This window comes from Salmo trutta, chromosome 40 (genome assembly GCF_901001165.1).
Source record: "Salmo trutta chromosome 40, fSalTru1.1, whole genome shotgun sequence".
Lineage (NCBI taxonomy): Eukaryota > Metazoa > Chordata > Actinopteri > Salmoniformes > Salmonidae > Salmo > Salmo trutta.
Window position 1 is genome coordinate 20178337 of NC_042996.1, and position 24490 is coordinate 20202826.

The 24490-nt window shown below is 40.4% G+C and overlaps 2 protein-coding genes across 5 annotated transcripts in view; both read right to left on the reverse strand.

Moving 5' to 3' along the window:
* The window catches only part of LOC115180618 (aldo-keto reductase family 1 member B1), a 29707-nt gene extending 8462 nt beyond the window's left edge, over positions 1-21245 (reverse strand). The window contains exons 1-10 of one of the 4 annotated variants that reach the window (XM_029742849.1): positions 21033-21197; positions 14336-14503; positions 13989-14105; positions 13624-13701; positions 13253-13375; positions 12440-12546; positions 12081-12162; positions 11880-11963; positions 11698-11780; positions 11380-11437 (exon numbers count right to left, since the gene is read on the reverse strand). In XM_029742849.1, coding sequence (XP_029598709.1) covers positions 11395-11437; positions 11698-11780; positions 11880-11963; positions 12081-12162; positions 12440-12546; positions 13253-13375; positions 13624-13701; positions 13989-14105; positions 14336-14503; positions 21033-21098 — 951 coding nt within the window. In that variant the 5' untranslated portion in view covers positions 21099-21197 and the 3' untranslated portion in view covers positions 11380-11394. Of the gene's footprint in view, positions 1-10596; positions 11438-11697; positions 11781-11879; positions 11964-12080; positions 12163-12439; positions 12547-13252; positions 13376-13623; positions 13702-13988; positions 14106-14335; positions 14504-21032 lie in introns of those variants that run through there. The other 3 variants (XM_029742851.1, XM_029742848.1, XM_029742850.1) reach the window with 3 other exon arrangements.
* On the reverse strand, positions 1768-13617 carry LOC115180619 (aldo-keto reductase family 1 member B1-like). Its single transcript, XM_029742852.1, has 7 exons — positions 13376-13617; positions 4072-4194; positions 3258-3364; positions 2899-2980; positions 2698-2781; positions 2516-2598; positions 1768-2272 (listed from the first exon to the last, which is right to left on the reverse strand). The coding sequence occupies exons 2-7, from the start codon at positions 4189-4191 to the stop codon at positions 2230-2232; spliced, it is 519 nt and encodes a 172-aa protein (XP_029598712.1). The 5' UTR covers positions 4192-4194; positions 13376-13617; the 3' UTR covers positions 1768-2229.
* Positions 21246-24490: the final 3245 nt, after the last annotated feature.

A 24490-nucleotide genomic window follows, 5' to 3' on the forward strand; every position in this document is an offset into this window, starting at 1 on the left:
GGTACCTTCAGGCATTTGGAAATTGCTCCCAAGGATGAACCAGACTTGTGGTCTACAATTGTTTTCTGAGGTCTTGGCTGATTTCTTTTGATTTTCCCATGATGTCAAGCAAAGGGGCACTGAGTTTGAAGGTAGGCCTTGAAATACATCCACAGGTCAACCTCCAATTGACTCAAATGATGTCAATTAGCCTATCAGAAGCTTCTAAAGCCTTGACATCATTTTCTGGAGTTTTCCAAGCTGTTTAAAGGCACAGTCAACTTGGTGTATGTAAACGTCTGACCCACTGGAATTGTGATATATTGAATTAAGTTAAATAATCTGTCTGTTAACAATTGTTTAAAAATTACGTGTGTCGTGCACAAAGTAGGTGTCCTAACCGACTTGCCAAAACTATAGTTTGTTAACAAGAAATTTGTGGAGTGGTTGAAAAACGAGTTTTAATGACTCCAACCTAAGTGCATGTAAATTCCGACTTCAACTATAGGTGCCAAATAGTCTTGCCTTTACTTGTTCAGAGTTTAAACACGTTTATTATAAATGTTGCATAACTTGTAAGTTTACTTACATGTTGGAAAGTGCCTTTCAAATCATGGTGTCCCTGTTCTAATATGAAATTAATTATATTAATCATTCCTTAGACAGAGCTCTTTAGAGATATATCTCAAACAATATGTTAATATTGACAACTTACACAGTAAAATATAAACTGCTAACTGACTACCTTGATATATGAATATTTTCTTATCATCTGAATGTATAATAGTATATAAGAACACAGTACACAATGAATGAAGCACAGAAAGCTTTATTGGTAAAAAATACATTTAAAAAACTTTCACAGAAGAGAACTGGGAATTTCACAACAGTCTCAACCCACATCATGAGTCAGTCAATGAGTAGAAGTGCTTTATCCTGTAAGGCAAGGAGTGTTGATGAAATCTTTCTAGGGAAAACGGCTCCTATGACTAGTTGAAGCTCGCATCCGCTACAAGTCCATGGTGCTTGCCTACGGAGCTGTGAGGGGAACGGCACCTCCGTACCTTCAGGCTCTGATCAGGCCCTACACCCAAACAAGGGCACTGCGTTCATCCACCTCTGGCCTGCTCGCCTCCCTACCTCTGAGGAAGCACAGTTCCCGCTCAGCCCAGTCAAAACTGTTCGCTGCTCTGGCACCCCAATGGTGGAACAAGCTCCCTCACGACGCCAGGACAGCGGAGTCAATCACCACCTTCCGGAGACACCTGAAACCCCACCTCTTTAAGGAATACCTGGGATAGGATAAAGTAATCCTTCTAACCCCCCCCCCAAAAAAAGATTTAGATGCACTATTGTAAAGTGGTTGTTCCACTGGATATCTTAAGGTGAATGCACCAATTTGTAAGTCGCTCTGGATAAGAGCGTCTGCTAAATGACTTAAATGTAAAATGTAATGTAAATGTATTTCATGGAAGGAGTGTTAACACAATATCTTAATGCATATAGGTCAATGTAGTATTAGGATAAGCTATTTCTATATGCCAATGTTCTACTCTTTGGCTGTTTTTATCCCTGAAACAAAAACAGATGGATTTAAATGAAAAATCTCACAGTTGATATGTAATACTGTACATCACATACACAATGTCCATGTACCACTGTGATATTTCTGTAACTTACTTCATTCAGTAAGACCAGGTATGACATACCCAGCTCCTATGCTTAAACTATGAATACTTATGGTTAACATCAATTCTTTAAAGTTATATGGTTATTGTATGACCTTTAAATGTGGAGGCTCATTGATGAAAAAGTTTGTGAGAGACCATTGGAGACTCAAATCGAATGAGACAAACAAACTAGGTCATGTGAGAAGCCACAAACACCCTATTGTGTGTTAGCAGATCCAAGGCTCCAGATTTCCTATCAAACCAGCGACTAAACTCTCAAGCTTTTTTTAAACTTCACTAATATCAATCCTATGTCAAATTATGTTTCCATGATTGTTGAAAAAATAATGACCATTGTGCATTAGGCTAGGTTAGCAGGCTATAACATAAGTCAGAGTGTATATGTCATGAGAAATACAATAGTGCAACACACAGACACTAAATCAGTCAATCGCTAGAAACTAGCTCAAGGGTGGCTGTTATGCACATTGTCTTAAAGGGAGAAATAAGAATGAATCTGAACGAGAACAGAGAGAGGGCAGACATCTCAACCAAGTTATAGCACCAGATGTAACGTTCCTTAAAATTCAGCATTGAAGGGGTAGTCCTTGTGCTTCATGCCCCTGGATGACAAAGAAAAACAAAACACCATTCAGAGAGACAGTACAGTTTTTCATGTGTTCAGAAATCAAATAAACATGAAGTAAATTTGCATTCAAAGAAAAGTAACAGCATAATAAACATAGCTGTCATCATCACATTAAAATGAGGATGAATGAAATTTGACCTCACAATACTTATTTAAACAGTTTCAGCCTCTGCAAATACAGTATATTTTGGTCAAAATGAACCACGTAGGGTCTCACCCTGTCATTGGACAGACTCTCCAGTTCCTGTTGAAGCCCAGAATGGTCTTCATTTCCTCGTCGCTCAACACAAAGTCAAACACCTGCATGGTTCAAAAAGACAATTACCCCAAAGCCACCCGTGTGAACTAAATCAGATGACACACCTCTTCAAATAATGGAGAATTTATGGGAGATAATACCTTGAAATTGTCCTGGATACGTGTGGGGGTGATAGACTTGGGAATCACAATCGTGTTCCGTTGGATTTGGAAGCGGATCAGGACCTGAAGTGAGGATGACAGAGAGAAAAGCGGACATGTAAATGGGATCCCAGGTTAAAGAAAATATCAGTATGGTTCGGGCTGGTTCGATAGTGTGAAAAGGGTATTAGAGTACAGTACCTGGGCAGAGGTCTTCTTGTGTTTCTCAGCGATGGCCTTGATGTTGGGATCCTCCAGCAGCGAAGAGTCCTCTGGTTTGGCCCTGTTATTGACACACAGTGTTACAATCTTTTCACAGGGACAACTGTAAATGTCTGTATGTTCAGAATTCATGTACAAGGTGAATGTATACTGACTATACCAAACATTAGGAACACCTTCCTAAAAATGAGTTGAAATATTGGATTTAACAAGTAACATCAATAAGGGATCATAGCTTTCACCTGGTCAGTCTGTCATGGAAAGGACAGGTGTTCTTAATGTTTTGTATACTCAGTGTATATCTCTCAGGTATTATTAGTTGAAGTATATGCCCTCACCATGGTCTGTCTGGGGAACCCAGGGGGCTGTAAGCTGTCACAGAGATGCCCTTAGAGTGACAGTAGTTGATCAACTTCTCCTGGTTCAGATAGGTGTGGCATTCAACCTGGCAGTAGAAATAATTAGTGAGGTTATTCACTTCACCTACAGTTCTTATTACAACACATGGGATGTACTGTAGCATTAGAGAATTAGTGGATTGGAATTTTACGTTCATAAACATACAGAATTAAATTATATGGTGGATTACAAATAAATAACATTTATTTTAATTAAGACCCTTTGTTTATTAAGGTCAAATAAGCCCAATAAAGTTTTGCTGTTTATTCGGGAAGCTGTTCAGTATGGTGACAATAGAAAGCACAAGAAGGTCTGTCCACTCAAATAATCAGATTGATATGTACCTGTTAATCAGGATGTCTATTGGGATAGATGTGCCTGCAAAACAGCAGGAATATAAGGTCACCAAAGCATTGCTGCCTTGCCTCAGGGAAAGAGGCTGCCTATAAGGCACTAAACAGGCCTCTACTTGACCAAGCGGTCACTGTGAATAAGACAATAGGGCAGGGATATTGACAAATGAGGCCTCTGTCCCTTGAGGGAGGGTTTAAAACAAGCGTTGGGTGCTCAGTGTCCTGAAAAGTCTAATTTAGAAAAAGGTTGAGGGATACAAGATACAATTAACATCACATAAGAATATAGGATCAGCATTGTGTGCTTCACAATGTATGGTGTTGATCCCAGGCTTGTGAGCTTTTTGAGTGACTATCGCCATCAGTAAACACTCATTCAGTAATGAAGGAAAGTCAGTACCTGGTTGTTGGCAGGTTTATACTTGAGGCCTGGCTTGTTCAGGATGGATTCAATCTGGTCTTTGTTAAAGTTGGAGACACCGATAGCCTTGACCAGTCCAGCATCCACCAGCTCCTCCATAGCCTAGTATACAGGACAACACGGCATCCCCAATGTGTGATAGATTACAATAAACTCAGGGTTGTATTCATTAGGGCACACAACGGAAAACAAAAATGAGCATTTCTTATTGGACCAGGTAGTCCCTGTTTCAGTCCGTTTGGTGTCTAATGAATATAACCCAGTTGAAGTGATGTTAAATTGAAGAGAACTGTACAGTGTCCTATAGTGTCTTAGAGGACGCGTCCTCTCGCACTGACTCACCACACATGTCTCTAGGAATTCTGGATCTTTGGATCTTTTCATTGTCAGTAAGGTGCGTACGAGGCCAATTATCAACTTGGTCACAAGACTCATGTTTGTAGATTTGTTCATATGATTTCCCACTAGACGCCAGGCAGACAAAGAGCTCCATACATGCTGAAGGCATGTCATGTGCATGCTCTGTATGGTGACCAATGTCATGCTAGTACTATCATTTGTTCTGGGTGTGCTCTTACTCAACTGCCACACTTCTCCATGACACTTCAATTTGACCATAGGCTATATTGTCATTTCAATTGTAATTCAACACGTGCTGCAGCAGTCTAATATTACTGTATTACAACACTTTAACAAAGACCAGATTGAATACATACTGAACAAGCCAGGGCTCAAGTACCAACCTGCCTGCTACTGAGTCATATACAGGTGGCATTCATTCTGAAAGGACAAAAACAAAGATGCGCCGTTGGTAATACAGAGATGGGGCAATAATACCTTGATACAAACTGTACTGACTTGTTTTGTCTATCTTGATCACCACAGACTGCAGTACCTGGTTGAGGACCATGGTGAGATAGATCACACTTTTATAAGATATTCCTGATGTGTATAAAGTCGAGGTTATAGAATTACACTGAAATGATTGAAAACATTCATGGTATGTAATTGGTTATTGACAATGTTTCAATGAGTGTGTGCAGTGTTGGACCCTATTCTTTCCCCACTTACAGATTTTTTTTCAGACCCCACCCACCATTAAAAATGATGTGTGTTTGACTTCATGTCAACATAAGGAATACTAAAATAGAGCCATCTAAAATAGAGCCATCTCAGCTTGAGGACCAAAAAATAAAGGCCATCGCTGATAAGCACAATAAGACCACAGCACAGGTATGAGAGAAACAACACTTTCCCCTAATTCTGCCTTTAGTGACATACTGTAGCAAGATTTGATCCTGTATTTTAAGCCTTATTCAGAAATATTGAATTACACCAAAAATGAAAGCAATTGTCTGAGGATGGTGGTGGACCATCTGACAGAAAAAGAAAAGGGGACACCATAAAAAAAGGTTAAAATCCAGGCATGTCACATGATTTCACTAAACCCAAGGCCCTAGCTATATGGAATACAAAGGGCAGAACAAACCTTGTTCTCAACCACGCCTACTCCTGTCATGATTCGTGAAATTCTCAATTTTCAACAAAAGTCCATTCAAGTTGAGGTTAACACAGCTTCAAAGAACCTTACAGTACAATGATATATGCAGATAGATTTATATACAATGATTCGCCTATGTATGAAATTGGTTATGGGTCGCATGTGTAAAGCTTTAAAAGAAAACAGCTAGGGGTTAGAATGGAGACAATCAATTGTCAAGGTTTTGGCTGCTGTTTTCCAAAACAAGTCTCTTCTGACATAAGAATCATTGTTTTGAAACCATGTCATCGGGACGTGGGTCCAACACTCACATGGTAACAGTTACATTCTTTGGCTGGGTAAAAGGAGTCTTGGTCTAAGGTCAGTCAAGGGACCAATCCCTGTTCTTATCTCCACAGGTCCTTATCCACTTTCAAATCCAGGGAAATTGTCACGTCCTGACCATAGAGTGCTCTTATTTTCTATGGTAGAGTAGGTCAGGGCGTGACTGATTTTTTTAATCTAGTTTATTTTTTCTATGTTGTGTTCTAGTTTCTTTTTTCTATGTTGGGTTTTTGTATGATTCCCAATTAGAGGCAGCTGATCATCATTGTCTCTAATTGGGGATCATATTTAAGTAGTTGTTTTTCCCACTTGTGTTTGTGGGAGATTATTTTTGAGTTAGTGCATGTTGCACCTCTGTCGTCACGGTTTGTGTTTTGTTTATAGTTTATTGTTTGTCTTGCAAAGTTTCACATTCAAATAAAAGATGTGGAACTATACTCATGCTGCGCCTTGGTCCGTTCCTACACACAATGATGACAGGAATGTGATCGTCATTCCCTAGTCGGCTACACCTTCCTGGATCAAGGAAAATGTTCAGGTATTTTTTGACAATTATAACTGGATGGCGTTGGTCGCTCAGAGGTTCAATCCCTGCCTCCTAACCTAGAGGTTCTAGGTTCATATCTTGTCTGTTTTCTGCAGCTTTCAATGTCAAATATACAAAGAGCCGTGTTCTAAGTGTGGAAGTGCCGTTGGCTCTGGTAAGAATCTTACATCTGATGTATGGGATTGTAGGTTCGATCCCAGGCTCAGCTGACTCTCCGGGATAGTTGGAAGGCTGTCAGAACTCATGGTGGTAAATACCTGGGCTCCCGCCTGTGAAAAGATAAAATTTGAGAAAAACACCTGGAAAAAGTGGGCACTTAGTTTAAATGAAGACGTGCCTATATTTAAAATTACAGTCCATTTGGAAAGTATTCAGACCCCTTCACTTTTCCAACATTTTGTTACGTTATAGCCTTATTCTAAAATGTTTTAAATAGTTTTTTCCCCTCATCAATCTACACATAATACCCCATAATGACAAAGCAAAACTGGTTTGTCATTTTATTTTGCAAATAAATAACTAAAAATAACTGAAATATCACAATTACATAAGTATTCAGACTCTTTACTCAGTACTTTGTTGAAGCAGTTTTGACAGCAATTACAGCCTCGACTCTTCTTGAGTATGACGCTACAAGCTTGGCACACCTGTATTTGGGGAGTTTCTCCTATTCTTCTCTGCAGATCCTCTCCAGCTCTGTCAGGTTGGATGGGGAGCGTTGCTGCACAACTATTTTCAGGTCTCTCCACAGATGGGTGTGGTAGGTTCAAGTCCGGGCTCTGGCTGGGCCCCTCAATTTCATTCAGAGACTCGAAGCCACTCCTGAGTTGTCTGCGCTGTGTGCTTAGGGTCCTGTTGAAAGGTTAACCTTCGCCCCATATTGAGAGTTTTACACAAACGGACAAGAGATTTGTTTTGAACCTACATGCAAGGCAGGGATTTAACCTGGGAGCCACTGAGACCTAGACACGTTTACCTCTTCATATATTTGACATTGACAGTTTTTGAATTGTACTCAAAAAGAGAAAATGTCAGATTTGAACCCACAATCTTTTGGTTTCAAGCCACTGGATCCTTCACATTTCTACATTTGTTATTTTGTCACCTTCAAACAAATGTTTGACTTCGAGCTGAATGACGAAGACATGAAAGTCATCCTGGGTTTCAACAGGAACGGGAGAGGATTCACTATGGAATGGTGAGTCCACAGAGTTCCAGAGTGTCTAGATGCTGTCTTCAACCCCACTATCCTCTTTACCTGTTCTTCCCTGACGTACCCTCCTCCTCACTGCAGGGGCAACAAGCACAAAGACTTCCCTCTGCATGCAGAGTACTGAAACCTCAGAGTGGAACTGGAGCTAAAGACAGAGAAAGGACACTGACCTGACACCCACATTCCTATACTGTAGTGCCGGTCTTCCGGTCTGTGAAAAACACCGGGGACATACAGCAAGAAGTCCAGTAGTTGTATATAGATTCAACCACTACTTTGACATTGTTCTTGAGATACAGAAAAGTTCAGGAGGCGAACAGAACGTCCACTGATAATGTCAGTGTGTAATGTAATACAGTTGAAGTCGGAAGTTTACATACACCTTAGCCAAATACATTTCAACTCAGTTTTTCACAATTCCTGACATGTAATCCTAGTAAAACTTCCCTGTCTTTGGTCAGTTACGATCACCACTTTATTTTAAGAATGTGAAATGTCAGAATAATAGTAGAGAGAATAATTTATTTAAGCTTTTATTTATTTCATTTTTTTATTATTTTATTCATTTCCCAGTGGGTCAGAAGTTTACATACACTCAATTCCTATTCGGTAGCATTGCCTTTAAATTGTTTAACTTGGGTCAAACGTTTCGGGTAGCCTTCCACAAGCTTCCCACAGTAAGTTGGGTGAATTTTGGCCAATTCCTCCTGACAGAGCTGGTTTAACCGAATCAGGTTTGTAGGCCTCCTTGCTCGCACACATTTTCAGTTCTGCCCACACATTTTCTTTGGGATTGAGGTCAGGGCTTTGTGATGGCCACTCCAATACCTTGACTTTGTTGTCCTTAAGCCAATTTGCCACAACTTTGGAAGTATGCTTGGGGTCATTGTCCATTTGGAAGACCCATTTGCAACCAAGCTTTAACTTCCTTACTTATGTCTTGAGATGTTGCTTCAATATATCCACATAATTTTCCTTCCTCATTAAGCCATTTATTTTCTGAAGTTCACCAGTCCCTCCTGCATCAAAGCACCACCACAACATGATGCTGCCACCACCGTGCTTCACGGTTGGGATGGTGTTCCTCTGCTTGCAAGACTCCCTCTTTTTCCTCCGAACATAACGATTGTCATTATGGCCAAACAGTTCTATTTTTGTTTCATCAGACCAGAGCACATTTGTCCGATCTTTGTCCCCATGTGCAGTTGCAAACTGTAGTCTGGCTTTTTTATGGCGGTTTTGGAGCATGGCTTCTTCCTTGCTGAGCGGGCTTTCAGGTTATGTCGATATAGGACTCGTTTTGCTATGGATATAGATACTTTTGAACCTGTTTCCTCCAGCATCTTCACAAGGTCCTTTGCTGTTGTTCTGGGATTGATTTGCACTTTTCGCACCAAAGTACATTCATCTCTAGGAGACAGAACGCATCTCATTCCAGAGCAGGATGACGGCTGCGTGGTCCCATTGTGTTTATACTTGCGTACTATTGATTGTACAGATGCCTTCAGGCATTTGGAAATTGCTCCCAAGGATGAAACAGACTTGTCGTCTACAATTTTTTTTCTGAGGTCTTGGCTGATTTCTTTTGATTTTCCCATGATGTCAAGCAAAGGGGCACTGAGTTTGAAGGTAGGCCTTGAAATGCATCCACAGGTCAACCTCCAATTGACTCAAATGATGTCAATTAGCCTATCAGAAGCTTCTAAAGCCTTGACATCATTTTCTGGAGTTTTCCAAGCTGTTTAAAGGCACAGTCAACTTGGTGTATGTAAACTTCTGACCCACTGGAATTGTGATATATTGAATTATAAGTTAAATAATCTGTCTGTTAACAATTGTTGAAAAATTACGTGTGTCATGCACAAAGTAGGTGTCCTAACCGACTTGCCAAAACTATAGTTTGTTAACAAGAAATTTGTGGAGTGGTTGAAAAATGAGTTTTAATGACTCCAACCTAAGTGTATGTAAATTCCGACTTCAACTATAGGTGCCAAATAATGTTGTCTTTACTTGTTCAGTTTAAACACGTTTATTATAAATGTTGCATAACTTGTAAGTTTACTTACATGTTGGAAAGTGCCTTTCAAATCATGGTGTCCCTGTTCTAATATGAAATTATATTCATAATTCCTTAGACAGAGCTCTTTAGAGATATATCTCAAACAATATGTTAACATTGACAACTTACACAGTAAAATATAAACTGCTAACTGACTACCTTGATATATGAATATTTTCTTATCATCTGCATGTATAATAGTATATAAGAACACAGTACACAATGAATGAGGCACAGAAAGCTTTATTGGTAAAAAATACATTTAAAAAACTTTCACAGAAGAGAACTGGGAATTTCACAACAGTCTCAACCCACATCATGAGTCAGTCAATGAGTAGAAGTGCTTTATCCTGTAAGGCAAGGAGTGTTGATGAAATCTTTCTAGGGAAAACGGCTCCTATGACTAGTTGAAGCTCGCATCCGCTACAAGTCCATGGTGCTTGCCTACGGAGCTGTGAGGGGAACGGCACCTCCGTACCTTCAGGCTCTGATCAGGCCCTACACCCAAACAAGGGCACTGTGTTCATCCACCTCTGGCCTGCTCGCCTCCCTACCTCTGAGGAAGCACAGTTCCCGCTCAGCCCAGTCAAAACTGTTCGCTGCTCTGGCACCCCAATGGTGGAACAAGCTCCCTCACGACGCCAGGACAGCGGAGTCAATCACCACCTTCCGGAGACACCTGAAACCCCACCTCTTTAAGGAATAACTTGGATAGGATAAAGTAATCCTTCTAACCCCCCCCCCCAAAAGATTTAGATGCACTATTGTAAAGTGGTTGTTCCACTGGATATCTTAAGGTGAATGCACCAATTTGTAAGTCGCTCTGGATAAGAGTGTCTGCTAAATGACTTAAATGTAAAATGTAATGTAAATGTATTTCATGGAAGGAGTGTTAACACAATATCTTAATGCATATAGGTCAATGTAGTATTAGGATAAGCTATTTCTATATGCCAATGTTCTACTCTTTGGCTGTTTTTATCCCTGAAACATAAACAGATGGATTTAAATGAAAAATCTCACAGTTGATATGTAATACTGTACATCACATACACAATGTCCATGTACCACTGTGATATTTCTGTAACTTACTTCAGTAAGACCAGGTATGACATACCCAGCTCCTATGCTTAAACTATGAATACTTATGGTTAACATCAATTCTTTAAAGTTATATGGTTATTGTATGGCCTTTAAATGTGGAGGCTCATTGATGAAAAAGTTTGTGAGAGACCATTGGAGACTCAAATCGAATGAGACAAACAAACTAGGTCATGTGAGAAGCCACAAACACCCTATTGTCTGTTAGCAGATCCAAGGCTCCAGATTTCCTATCAAACCAGCGACTAAACTCTCAAGCTTTTTTTAAACTTCGCTAATATCAATCCTATGTCAAATTATGTTTCCATGATTGTTGAAAAAATAATGACCATTGTGCATTAGGCTAGGTTAGCAGGCTATAACATAAGTCAGAGTGTATATGTCATGAGAAATACAATAGTGCAACACACAGACACTAAATCAGTCAATCGCTAGAAACTAGCTCAAGGGTGGCTGTTATGCATATTGTCTTAAAGGGAGAAATAAGAATGAATCTGAACGAGAACAGAGTGAGGGCAGACATCTCAACCAAGTTATAGCACCAGATGTAACGTTCCTTAAAATTCAGCATCGAAGGGGTAGTCCTTGTGCTTCATGCCCCTGGATGACAAAGAAAAACAAAACACCATTCAGAGAGACAGTACAGTTTTTCACATGTTCAGAAATCAAATAAACATGAAGTATATTTGCATTCAAAGAAAAGTAACAGCATAATAAACATAGCTGTCATCATCACATTAAAATGAGGATGACTGAAATTTGACCTCATAATACTTATTTAAACAGTTTGAGCCTCTGCAGAGAGTGTGTATACTGTAAAATACAGTACATTGGTCAAAATGAACCACGTAGGGTCTCACCCTGTCATTGGGCAGACTCTCCAGTTCCTGTTGAATCCCAGAATGGTCTTCATTTCCTCGTCGCTCAACACAAAGTCAAACACCTGCATGGTTCAAAAAAACAATTACCCCAAAGCCACACGTGTGAATTAAATCAGATGACACACCTCTTCAAATAACGGAGAATTTATGGGAGATAATACCTTGAAATTCTCCTGGATACGTGTGGGGGTGATAGACTTGGGAATCACAATCGTGTTCCGTTGGATTTGGAAGCGGATCAGGACCTGAAGTGAGGATGACAGAGAGAAAAGCGGACATGTAAATGTGATCCCAGGTTAAAGAAAATATGAGTATGGTTCGGGTTGGCTCGATAGTGTGAAAAGGGTATTAGAGTACAGTACCTGGGCAGAGGTCTTCTTGTGTTTCTCAGCGATGGCCTTGATGTTGGGATCCTCCAGCAGCGAAGGGTCCTCTGGTTTGGTCCTGTTATTGACACACAGTGTTACAATCTTTTCACAGGGACAACTGTAAATGTCTGTATGTTCAGAATTCATGTACAAGGTGAATGTGTACTGACTATACCAAACATTAGGAACACCTTCCTAATATTGAATTGAAATATTGGATTTAACAAGTGACATCAATAAGGGATCATAGCTTTCACCTGGTCAGTCTGTCATGGAAAGGACAGGTGTTCTTAGTGTTTTGTATATTCAGTGTATATCTCTCAGGTATTATTAGTTGAAGTATATGTCCTCACCATGGTCTGTCTGGGGAACCCAGGGGGCTGTAGGCTGTCACAGAGATGCCCTTAGAGTGACAGTAGTTGATCAACTTCTCCTGGTTCAGATAGGGGTGGCATTCAACCTGGCAGTAGAGATAATTAGTGAGGTTATTCACTTCACCTACAGTTCTTATTACAACACATGGGATGTACTGTAGCATTAGAGAATTAGTGGAGTGGAATTTTACGTTCATAAACATACAGAATTAAATTGTATGGTGGATTACAAATGAATAACATTTATTTTAATTAAGACCCTTTGTTTATTACGGTCAAACAAGCCCAATAAAGCTTTGCTGTTTATTCGGGAAGCTGTTCAGTATGGTGACAATAGAAAGCACAAGAAGGTCTGTCCACTCAAATAATCAGATTGATATGTACCTGTTAATCAGGATGTCTATTGGGATAGATGTGCCTGCAAAACAGCAGGAATATAAGGTCACCAAAGCATTGCTGCCTTGCCTCAGGGAAAGAGGCTGACTATAAGGCACTAAACAGGCCTTTACCTGACCAAGCGGTCACTGTGAATAAGACAATGGGGCAGGGATATTGACAATGAGGCCTCTGTCCCTTGAGGGAGGGTTTAAAACAAGCGTTGGGTGCTCAGTGTCCTGAAAAGTCTAATTTAGAAAAAGGTTGAGGGATACAAGATACAATTAACATCACATAAGAATATAGGATCAGCATTGTGTGCTTCACAATGTATTGTGTTGATCCCAGGCTTGTGAGCTTTTTGAGTGACTATCGCCATCAGTAAACACTCATTCAGTAATGAAGGAAAGTCAGTACCTGGTTGTTGGCAGGTTTATACTTGAGGCCTGGCTTGTTCAGGATGGATTCAATCTGGTCTTTGTTAAAGTTGGAGACACCGATAGCCTTGACCAGTCCAGCATCCACCAGCTCCTCCATAGCCTAGTATACAGGACAACAGGCCAATATGGCATCCCCAATGTGTGATAGATTACAATGAACTCAGCGTTGTATTCATTAGGCCACCCAACGGAAAACGAAAATGAGCATTTCTTATTGGACCAGGTAGTCCCTGTTTCAGTCCGTTTGGTGTCTAATGAATATAACCCAGTTTAAGTGATGTTCAATTGAAGAGAACTGTACAGTGTCCTATAGTGTCTTAGAGGACGCGTCCTCTCGCACTGACTCACCTCCCATGTCTCCAGGAATTTGGACCCATCGTCGATATTATTTCCATTGCTGTCCGTAGGGAAGAGGGCTACTCCAGGCTGCGCAACAACGATAGTAATTATAAAAGTCATAAGACATTCCTTTTACAACACCATAAACCTGGGGAATTCAAATCTGGACCTTGAAGCCAGTTCTACTGCTAATTTTCATTCTTCCGCTCTTACCAGGGACTGATTTAGACCTGGGGCATTATCAGGTAGAACAGAAAACAGCAGCACTCCATACCTCCAGGCATGGATTTGAATAACCCTGCCATGAACCAATGGAGCCTACTTGAGCAAAAAAAGCTACAAGTGAGATAGTGTTAAAATGGTATTAGTCTCACCTGGAAGCCCATGGGCCAGTGTATCAGATAAAGATCCAGGTAGTCTAGTTTGAGATCACTGAGAGTATTTTGACAGCCTTCTTTCACCAAAGACTTCCCATGGAATGTGCACCACAGCTGAAAAGAGGACAAGCTTGACTTGCATAACTACCACCCAATTTCCTCAATTCAATCTAAACCACAAATTCACTAGCCAAGATGTGATCCGTTCAATCATATAGCCTTGATATCAAGTTCGTTATTTTAAGTAGCATATTAAAGAGTGGTTCAACTTCTCACTGCAATGTCAGTGGTACAAACTTGAGACCAGAGATAACTGTACTGCAGACAGTGACATTGTATCTCACCTTGCTGACCACGAACAGCTCCTCTCTCTTCACCACCCCCTCCTTGACCATGGCATGAATGCCCTCTCCCACCTCTGTCTCGTTCTGGTAGATGAAGGCCCCATCGATGTGCCTGTAGCCTGCAGCTATGGCCGCCTTCACCGCATCAGTTACTTTGCCTGGAGGGGACTGGTACAGAGGAGGGGGCAGGAAACAGAATGATTCATTCTTTCAAATGATTCAACTACAACATTATTAAGATCTTCAGTAGCCAATCGGCAGTTGAAGGCGTGCTTAGGACGCTAAAGGTGCGTTACGGATACGGCGGTGGTATGAAATCATCAGGGACAACAGCCCCTTCTGGGATGGGGGAGGTGTTCCCAGGAGGGATATTGGAAAGACAATTGGAGATCAACTTAGTCAGTTGCAGCTACAGTATGTTTAGCAGTGCATATAGTATGGTACAGCTACATGGATAGATACCAGTCATTGATTCTGGTAGTATTAATAAGTATGGATAAATTCAGGGTGTCTAGCAGCTTGATCATCACAGTGCTTTTTGGTAGTAAGTTTTCAGGCATATATTATGGTAAATGGTAAAATAAGTACAGCTAGCTGTAATTGTAATGGCGTAGCAGATAAAGAAAAAAAAGCATCATCAGTCTTTACCTGGCTAAAAGAGAAGGAATATTGTTTACAGGAAACTCATTCTACAACTACAGATGAGGTTGTGTGGAAAAGGGACAGTGAGGAAGAAATGCTTCTGTCACGGGCAAAGAAACTCAAAAGGGGTGACGATATTAACGAACAATAATTTTGATCCGAATGTACAAAAACTGTCCAAACAGATCTGCAAGGAAGGTGGATCCTTTTAAATATGCTATTGGACCATAAACAGATCTTGCTCATTAAAAACTATACAGTCCAAATAATGATGATCCACACTTCTTAGAAACTATTTATAACGATCTCTATCGATCTCACAAGCAACACACAATCCTATTATTATGGTGGGTGATAACAGTTTTAAGTACTTCAATGGACCGTAAAGGAAATCACACAAAGAAAGTTCACCCTCATGCACTTAAGGAGACCACGACAACCATGGATACATTAGAACTAGTGGATATATGGAGGCTTAAAAACCCTGACCTACTGAGAGATACATGGAGGAGGCTTAAAAACCCTGACCTACTGAGAGATACATGGAGGAGGCTTAAAAACCCTGACCTACTGAGAGATATATGGAGGAGGCTTAAAAACCCTGACCTACTGAGAGATACATGGAGGAGGCTTAAAAACCCTGACCTACTGAGAGATACATGGGAGGCTTAAAAACCCTGACCTACTGAGAGATATATGGAGGAGGCTTAAAAACCCTGACCTACTGAGTGATATATGGAGGAGGCTTAAAAACCCTGACCTACTGAGAGATATATGGAGGAGGCTTAAAAACCCTGACCTACTGAGAGATATATGGAGGAGGCTTAAAAACCCTGACCTACTGAGAGATATATGGAGGAGGCTTAAAAACCCTGACCTACTGAGAGATACATGGAGGAGGCTTAAAAACCCTGACCTACTGAGAGATATATGGAGGAGGCTTAAAAACCCTGACCTACTGAGAGATACATGGAGGAGGCTTAAAAACCCTGACCTACTGAGAGATATATGGAGGAGGCTTAAAAACCCTGACCTACTGAGAGATACATGGAGGAGGCTTAAAAACCCTGACCTACTGAGAGATACATGGAGGAGGCTTAAAAACCCTGACCTACTGAGAGATATATGGAGGAGGCTTAAAAACCCTGACCTACTGAGAGATATATGGAGGAGGCTTAAAAACCCTGACCTACTGAGAGATAAATGGAGGAGGCTTAAAAACCCTGACCTACTGAGAGATATATGGAGGAGGCTTAAAAACCCTGACCTACTGAGAGATATATGGAGGAGGCTTAAAAACCCTGACCTACTGAGAGATATATGGAGGAGGCTTAAAAACCCTGACCTACTGAGAGATATATGGAGGAGGCTTAAAAACCCTGACCTATTGAGAGATATATGGAGGAGGCTTAAAAACCCTGACCTACTGAGAGATATATGGAGGAGGCTTAAAAACCCTGACCTACTGAGAGATATATGGAGGAGGCTTAAAAACCCTGACCTACTGAGAGATATATGGAGGAGGCTTAAAAACCCTGACCTACTGAGAGATATATGGAGGAGGCTTAAAAACCCTGACCTACTGAGAGATATATGGAGGAGGCTTAAAAACCCTGACCTACTGAGAGATATATGGAGGAGGCTTAAAAACCCTGACCTACTGAGAGATACATGAAGGAGGCTTAAATCCATCTAGTCGTCTACTTTCTTGTGTCCTCGCTGGCACCAAAAGTTTAAAAAGTGTTGATGGGAGACAGAATGCGATCGGACCACCATCCACATAACTCTTACCGAATTTCCACGTGGGTGGGGATGCGGATATTGGAAGTCTAATCAAAGCCGACTGGATGACAAGCTGTTTTTAACCTAGACAGAATGATTTATAACTGACTTTTTCCTGCATAACATTGGTACAGTAGATCACCTCATTGTATGAGATACTTTCAAATGTGTCTTCAGAGGCCATGCAATTCAATACCCATCTTTAAAACAAAACCAAGTCAATTTACTTCGCTCATCGCGCTCTAGCGACTCCTTGAGGCGGGCCCTGCAAGCTGACTGTGATCGTCAGTTTAACAGTATTTCCTCTGACACATTGGTGCGGCTGGCTTCCGGGTTAAGCGGGCGGGTGTTAAGAAGCGCGGTTTGGTGGTTCATGTTTCGGAGGATGCATGACTTGACCTTCGCCTCCTGAGCTCGTTGGGGAGTTGCAGTGGTGAAACATGATTGAAATTGGGGAGAAAAAGGGGGTAAAGCACAAAAATAACAAAAATTAAAATAAAAACAGAGGCACAGAATAAGTTACAAGAAAAACAAAAAGAACTGGAGAAGCTTACTCAAGAACAATCAAGTGTAATATAAACTGAGTATACTAAACATTATGAACACCTTCCTAATATTGAGCTGCACCTCAGAACAGCCTCAATTTGTCGGGGATTGACTCCGTGTCGAAAGCGTTCCACAGGGATGCTGGCCCATGTTGACTCGAATGTTTCCCACAGCTGTGTCAAGTTGGCTGAATTGTCAACGATTCAAAGGACATTCTTGATAAACACGGGAAACTGTTGAGCGTGAAAAACCCAGCAGCATTGCAGTTCTTGACACAAGCCGGTGTGCCTGGCACCTACTACCATACCCCATTCAAAAGGCACTTAAATCTTTTGTCTTGTCCATTCACCCTCTGAATGGCAGACATACACAATCCATGTCTCAAGGCTTAAAAATCCTTCTTTAACCTGTCTCCTCCCCTTCATCTGCACTGATTGAAGTGGAATTAACAAGTGACATCAATAAGGGATGATAGCTTTCACCTGGTCAGAGCAGGTGTTCTTAATGTTTTGTACACTCAGTGTATTACAAAAATAAAGAAAACTGGATGGAAAATTGTGAAAAATGCAGCAAATTATTTTAGAATTTTCAACATAAAAAACATGAGCTGGCGCACACCCAGAAAAAAGTACTTTGTTGGAAGTGCTGACTAACGGTGAATAAACAGGTAACTATCAAAATAAAGAGTCGCAGACTCCATATATAAACTCCCAGTAATTTATTGGGTATTTACCAACGTTTCGGCATCACGGTGCCTTCTTCAGGGTAATGTCATGAATACTTGAACCAGGTTATGTAGACAAACAGTGCAATTAGAGCAACCAATGACAATAGTGAGGGGTGTGTCATAATGATTAAGTTAATTAGAATGAATTAGTGAAACTGTTAAAAAAAACAATAGTTTATGGCATATTAAATATATTAGGCTATTGTTATCATATAGAAACATCATTGAATATTGTACATAATATTAGCATCAACATACATTATTGTTTAATTCAATTTCACATATTTAATTGTTTCGTATTTAATTTCATATTTGTTACATATAATCTTTTGGTTCAACCTTAATGCATAATAAGGATCATCAGCAGGGAACATATTAGGTGTACGCTGATAAGCTGTAAAACGAATATATCAATATATAATACTTGTTCATAAAATAAATAATTGTTTATAAGAAAGGCCTGAGATCAAAGTCAATATTCAGACCACTAGGGGTCAATGTTTTTAGATCGGATATCCAGTAAGCCTCCTTTTGAAGTAGTAGGATCTCAATGTTACCTCCTGACAAAGCTAAAACAGGTTTTTTGAAAATATATTAAAAAAACATTAATACCTTATTTACATAAGTATTCAGACCATTTGCTATGAGACTCGAAATTGAGCTCAGGTGTGTCCCGTTTCCATTTACCATCCTTGAGATGTTTCTACAACTTGTTTGGAGTCTACCTGTGGTAAATTCAATTGATTGGACATGATTTGGAGAGGCACACATCTGTCTATATAAGGTCGCACAGTTTGACAGTGTATGTCAGAGTAAAAAACAAGCAATGAGGTTGAAGGAATTGTCCGTAGAGCTCCGAGACAGGATTTTGTCAAGGCACAGATCTGGGGGAAAGGTACTAAAACATTTCTGCAGCATTGAAGGTCCCCAAGAGCACAGCGGCCTTCATCATTCTTAAATGGAAGAAGTTTGGAACCACCAAGACTCTTCCTAGAGCTAGCTGCCCGGCCAAACTGAGCAATCGGGAGAGAAGGGCCTTGGTCACAGAGGTGACCAAGAACCCGATGGTCACTCTGACGGAGCTCCTGAGTTCCTCTGTGGAGATAGGAGAACCTTCCAGAAGAACAACCATCTCTGCAGCACTCCACCAATCAGGCCTTTATGGTAGAGTGGCCAGATGGAAGCCACTCCTCAGTAAAAGGCTCATGACAGCCTGCTCGGAGTTTGCCAAAAGGCACCTAAAGGACTCAGACCATGAGAAACAAGATTCTCTGGTCTAATGAAAACAAGATTGATCTTTGGCCTGAATGCCAAGCGTCACGTCTAGAGAGAACCTGGCACCATCCTTACAGTGAAGCATGGTGGTGGCAGCATCATACTGTGGGGATGTTTTTCAGTGGCAGCGATTGGGAGACTAGTCAGGATCAAGGGAAAGATGAACGGAGCAAAGTACAGAGAGATCCTTGATGAAAATCTTCTCCAGAGCGCTCAGGACCTCAGACTAGGGCAAAGGTTCACCTTCCAACAGGACAATGACCTGAAGCATACAGCCAAGACAACGCAGGAATGGCTTCGGGACACGTCTCTGAATATTCTTGAGTGGCCCAGCCAGAGCCCGGACTTGAACCCGATCAAACATCTCGGGAGAGAACTGAAAATATCTGTGCAGCGACGCTCCCCATCCAACCTGACAGAGCTTGAGAGGATCTGCAGAGAAGAGTCGGAGAAACTCCCCAAATACAGGTGTATTTATAGCGTCATACCCAAGAAGACTCAAGGCTGTAATTGCTGCCAAAGGTGGTTCAACGAAGTACTGAGTAAAGGGTCTGAATACTTATTTAAATGTGACATTTCATTTTTTTTTATATATAAATTAGCAAAAATGTAAAAAAAAAACTTTTTGATTTGTCATTATGGGGTATTGTGTGTAGATTGATAAGGGAAAAAAAACATTTATACATTTTAGAATAAGGCTGTAATGTAACAAAATGTGGAAAAAGCCAAGGGGTGGGTGGATCTATATCTCTATCTATCAGATGTGTTTAAGTACTATGTATCCAGATGTAATGTGTCAAATAGCAAAATATAGATATGTAACTACTGTGTAAAAAAAGTTCCATGTACGTACAACGACCTTCAACCTCATGGCTTGTTTTTACTGCATTATATATAAAATGCAGTAAAAAGAAGCCATGAGGTTGAAGGTCGTTGTTCCATGTACATAAATTATACATGTAACAAAAAAAGCAGTAAAAACGAAATTATTTGTGTCACACACACACACACACACACACACACACACACATTATATATATATACATATACACACACACACACACACACACACACACACACACACACACACACACACACACACACACACACACATATATATATATATATATATATATATAAATAAAATGCAGTAACCTGCAAATGTCCCTTGTGGATTCAAATGTATACAGACTTGATCACAAGACATTGCACAAAAGGGATTTTGTGACTTTTATTGATACAGCTATGAGGAAATGGGTGCAGCCTTTCAACGACAAATCACAGGACCAAGGCTAAGCAAAGCTATATTGTAACAGAAACTATGGGGTCTATTGCCTATTCCTAAAAACGTGAGAGTTCACATATCTTGACTAGCTAATATTTTGACAATATAAAATAGGCTATATAAAAATCTCAAATCTAACAAATCTCATAGCTCATTTTATGGAATTATTACAGCTGGCTCCTGGTTATGTTATTGTCGAGAGCGTGCTAAATAGAGAAAAGTAGCGTTACTTGACAAGATATAATTACATAACGGAAGAGAGACAGCTACGTATTCATATGTCATAAATGCATACCATTCTGTAATTTCCAAAGTTGCTAACTAGATCAAAGACCAAGAACTCAAAAAGTTCGACCTAGCTAGCTAGCTAACTAGCAGTATAGCTAGCTTTCTTGGCAAAATACAAGTAAAGGGGATGACTTGCTAAATTTAGAACGAACACTCCACGTCCCGAGACCGAGAATGGGCATGTCCGCACCGGTATTCAATTTCACGGATGTTGCCATCGTCCTCTTTGTTGCAAAATATACCTTTAGATACTTTGTTGCAATTGCAGACTGTGCTAGTCCAACCTCAAGTGCAGCGCCAAGAGCAGACTACGAATAGTACAGCAGCCAGCCCATATTGGTGATCGATTGCTTACGTCTGGAATTCTATTTAGCTGAACATCCTGGACAACAGCGCCACCCAGTGCCACCCTCACTCTCTTTATTAATGATTTTACAATGGCACAGATGAGCCGCTTCATACAGACTACTTTGACATAAACCTGCAGATGGATTTTAAATGTTTCCAGAATACGAATACGTTCTTTGTAAAACAGAATCACGAACCAAAATAGTTTAATAGCATTTTCACAAATTGATTAATCATTGCTGCCCCCCCCCCATCAATTTGTTTCTGAAACTTAATCAAAAACGTTTGCTTCACCTCAAGCATTATGTGTAACAAGCTCTAGAGGGAGACATTACCACACCGTTCAGCTGGCAAGCAAACGCTAAAAGGGTCAACTGCAAATGTTACGATTTTTTTTACTTAGAAATGCATATACCCATTGACTCTTGAATAATATAGCTTAGAAATGCCTCGTGAGCTTAGTTAAATTGTCTTACCGCACCAGAACCCAAAATATAAGCTTGTTTTTAATTTGTTTGTAAACACTGTATTGCCTCAAAACATGGTTAAAACTATCACTTTGATTTTATGGACGATCAGTCCTTGCATCCATAGCTCTGTCTATGAATTTGAGAGTGGTACATTTTCTCCAGCCCCAATCCCTAAGCTGTTAACCAATTCAGGGGCGGTGGGACCGCTTTGTTATTGTTTGAACTGCAGATCGCACCTTTAACTGGCATATTATGGATACTACACCATGGAATACTGCACTCCAAGGAAAAACTGAAATTATGCATTTAGTAATACATGCATGAAGTCAAAAGGTTAAATTCTAATATGGTATTGATACTAAGATTTTTATATTTGTGTGAAATGTGAGGAAGAGATGTGGTCAAGAAAGAAAATAACATTGCATTGCCATCAATATTCTTATTTAAAAAATGAGAAAGAGACTAAGATAAAGCATAAAGCATGTGATTAGGGGGTATAATATAGACTAGTCTTTAGTACACTCAACACAAATATCAACGCAACATCTAAAGTGTTGGCCCCATGTTTCATGACCTGAAATAAAAGATCATGGAAATTTTCCATATGCACAAAAAGCTTATTTCTCTCAAATGTTTGCACAAATTTATTTTTGTCCTTTTGTCCTTGTTAATGAGAATTTCTCCTTTGCCAAGGTATTCCATCCGTCTGACAGGTGTGGAATATCAAGAAGCTGATTAAACAGCATGGTCATTACACAGGTGCATCTTGTGCTGGGGACAATAAAATACAACTCTAAAACGTGCAGTTTTGTTACACAACACAATGCCACAGATGTCTCAAGTTTTGAGGGAGCGTGCACGTGAAATGCTGACTGCAGAAATGCCCACCAGAGCTATTGCCAGAGAATTTAATGTTCAGCCTTCTCCAACGTAATTTTGGAGAATTTGGCAGTACATCCAACCGGCCTAATAACCACAGTCCATGTGTAACCACGCCAGCCCAGGACCACCACATCCGGCTTCTTCACCTGCAGGATCGTCTGAGACCAGCCACCTGGATAGCTGATGAAACTGAGTTTGCTTCACCGAACAATTTCTGCACAAGGGGAAGCTCATCTGTGTGCTCGTCGTCCTCACCAGGGCCTTGACCTCTCTGCAGTTCGGCGTCGTAACCGAATTCAGTGGGCAAATGCTCACCTTCGATGGCCACTGGCAAGCTGAAGAAGTGTGCTCTTCACAGATGAATCCCGGTTTCAACTGTACCGGGCAGATGGCAGACAGCATGTTTGGCATATTTGTGGGCGAGCGGTTTGCCGATGTCAGCATTGTGAACAGAGTGCCCCATGGTGGTGGTGGGGTTCTGGTATGGGCAGGCATAAGCTCCGGACAATGAACACAATTGCATTTTGTGGAGAGATACCGTGATGAAATCCTGAGGCCCACTGTCGTGCCAATCATCCGTCGCAATCACCTCATGTTTCAGCATGATAATGCACGGCCCGATGTCGCAAGGATCTGTACACAATTCCTGAAAGCTGAAAATGTACCAGTTCTTCCATGGCCTGCATACTCACCAGACATGTCACCCATTGAGCATGTTTGGGATGCTGTGGTTCGATGTGTATGACAGCGTGTTCCAGTTCCCGCCAATATCCAACAACTTTGCACGGCCATTGAAGAGGAGTGGGACAACATTCTACAGGCCACAATCAACAACCTGATCAACTCTATGAGAAGGAGATGTGTCGCCAGCAGATGCATATCTGTATTCCCAGTCGTGAAATCCATAGACTAGGGCCTAATTAATTTATTTAAATTGACTGATTTCCTTATATGAACTGTAACTCAGTAAAATATTTGAAATTGTTGCTTGTTGCGTTTATATTTTTGTTCAGTGTAATTTGATAACTTCCTATGCAGTATCTTGAATTTGAACCTGGTTAAAAATTCAAGAAACACAGTATACCATAAGATTTTATATTTATTTACCCTTTGGTAAGGGCTGGATTCAATCCATAATGCGGAAGTATCGCGAAAGGTCCGTGTAAAAATGTAAAGGTAATTTTTGATTGAGCGTATGTAGCGTTTACCTTGAATGCAGTCTCCGCAAACGTGGAAACGTTGTCTTTACATTTTAATCAAGCTATAACATGGAACTTCCGTGATATGGATTGACTCCAGCCCTTAACCAGGTTAATCTCATTAATAATATATCTTCTTCGGGATCGGTGTCCCTTCCACGGGACGGTTGAGCTAATGTAGGTTTAATGCAATTAGCATGACATGTCTGATATTGGCAGAAAGCTTGAATTCTTGTTAATCGAACTGCACTGTCCAATTTACAGTAGCTATTACAGTGAAATAATACCATGCTATTGTTTGAGGAGAGTGCACAATTTTGAAGATAAAAAGTTATTAATAAACAAATTAGGCACATTTGGGCAATCTTGATACAACATTTTGAACAGAAATGCAATGGTTCTTTGGATCAGTCAAAACTTTGCACATACACTGATGCCACCTAGTGGCCAAAATCTAAATTGCACCCGGGCTGGAATAATACATTATGGCTTTTCTCTTGCAAATCAAAGAAGAAAATACAAAATAAAGTTTTTTTTCATTGTATTATCTTTTACCAAATCTATTGTGTTATATTCTACTACATTCCTTTCACATTTCCATGACCTTCAAAGTGTTTCCTTTCAAATGGCACCAAGAATATGCATATCCTTGCTTCAGGGCCTGAGCTACAGGCAGTTAGATTTGGATATGTCATTTTAGGCAAAAATTGA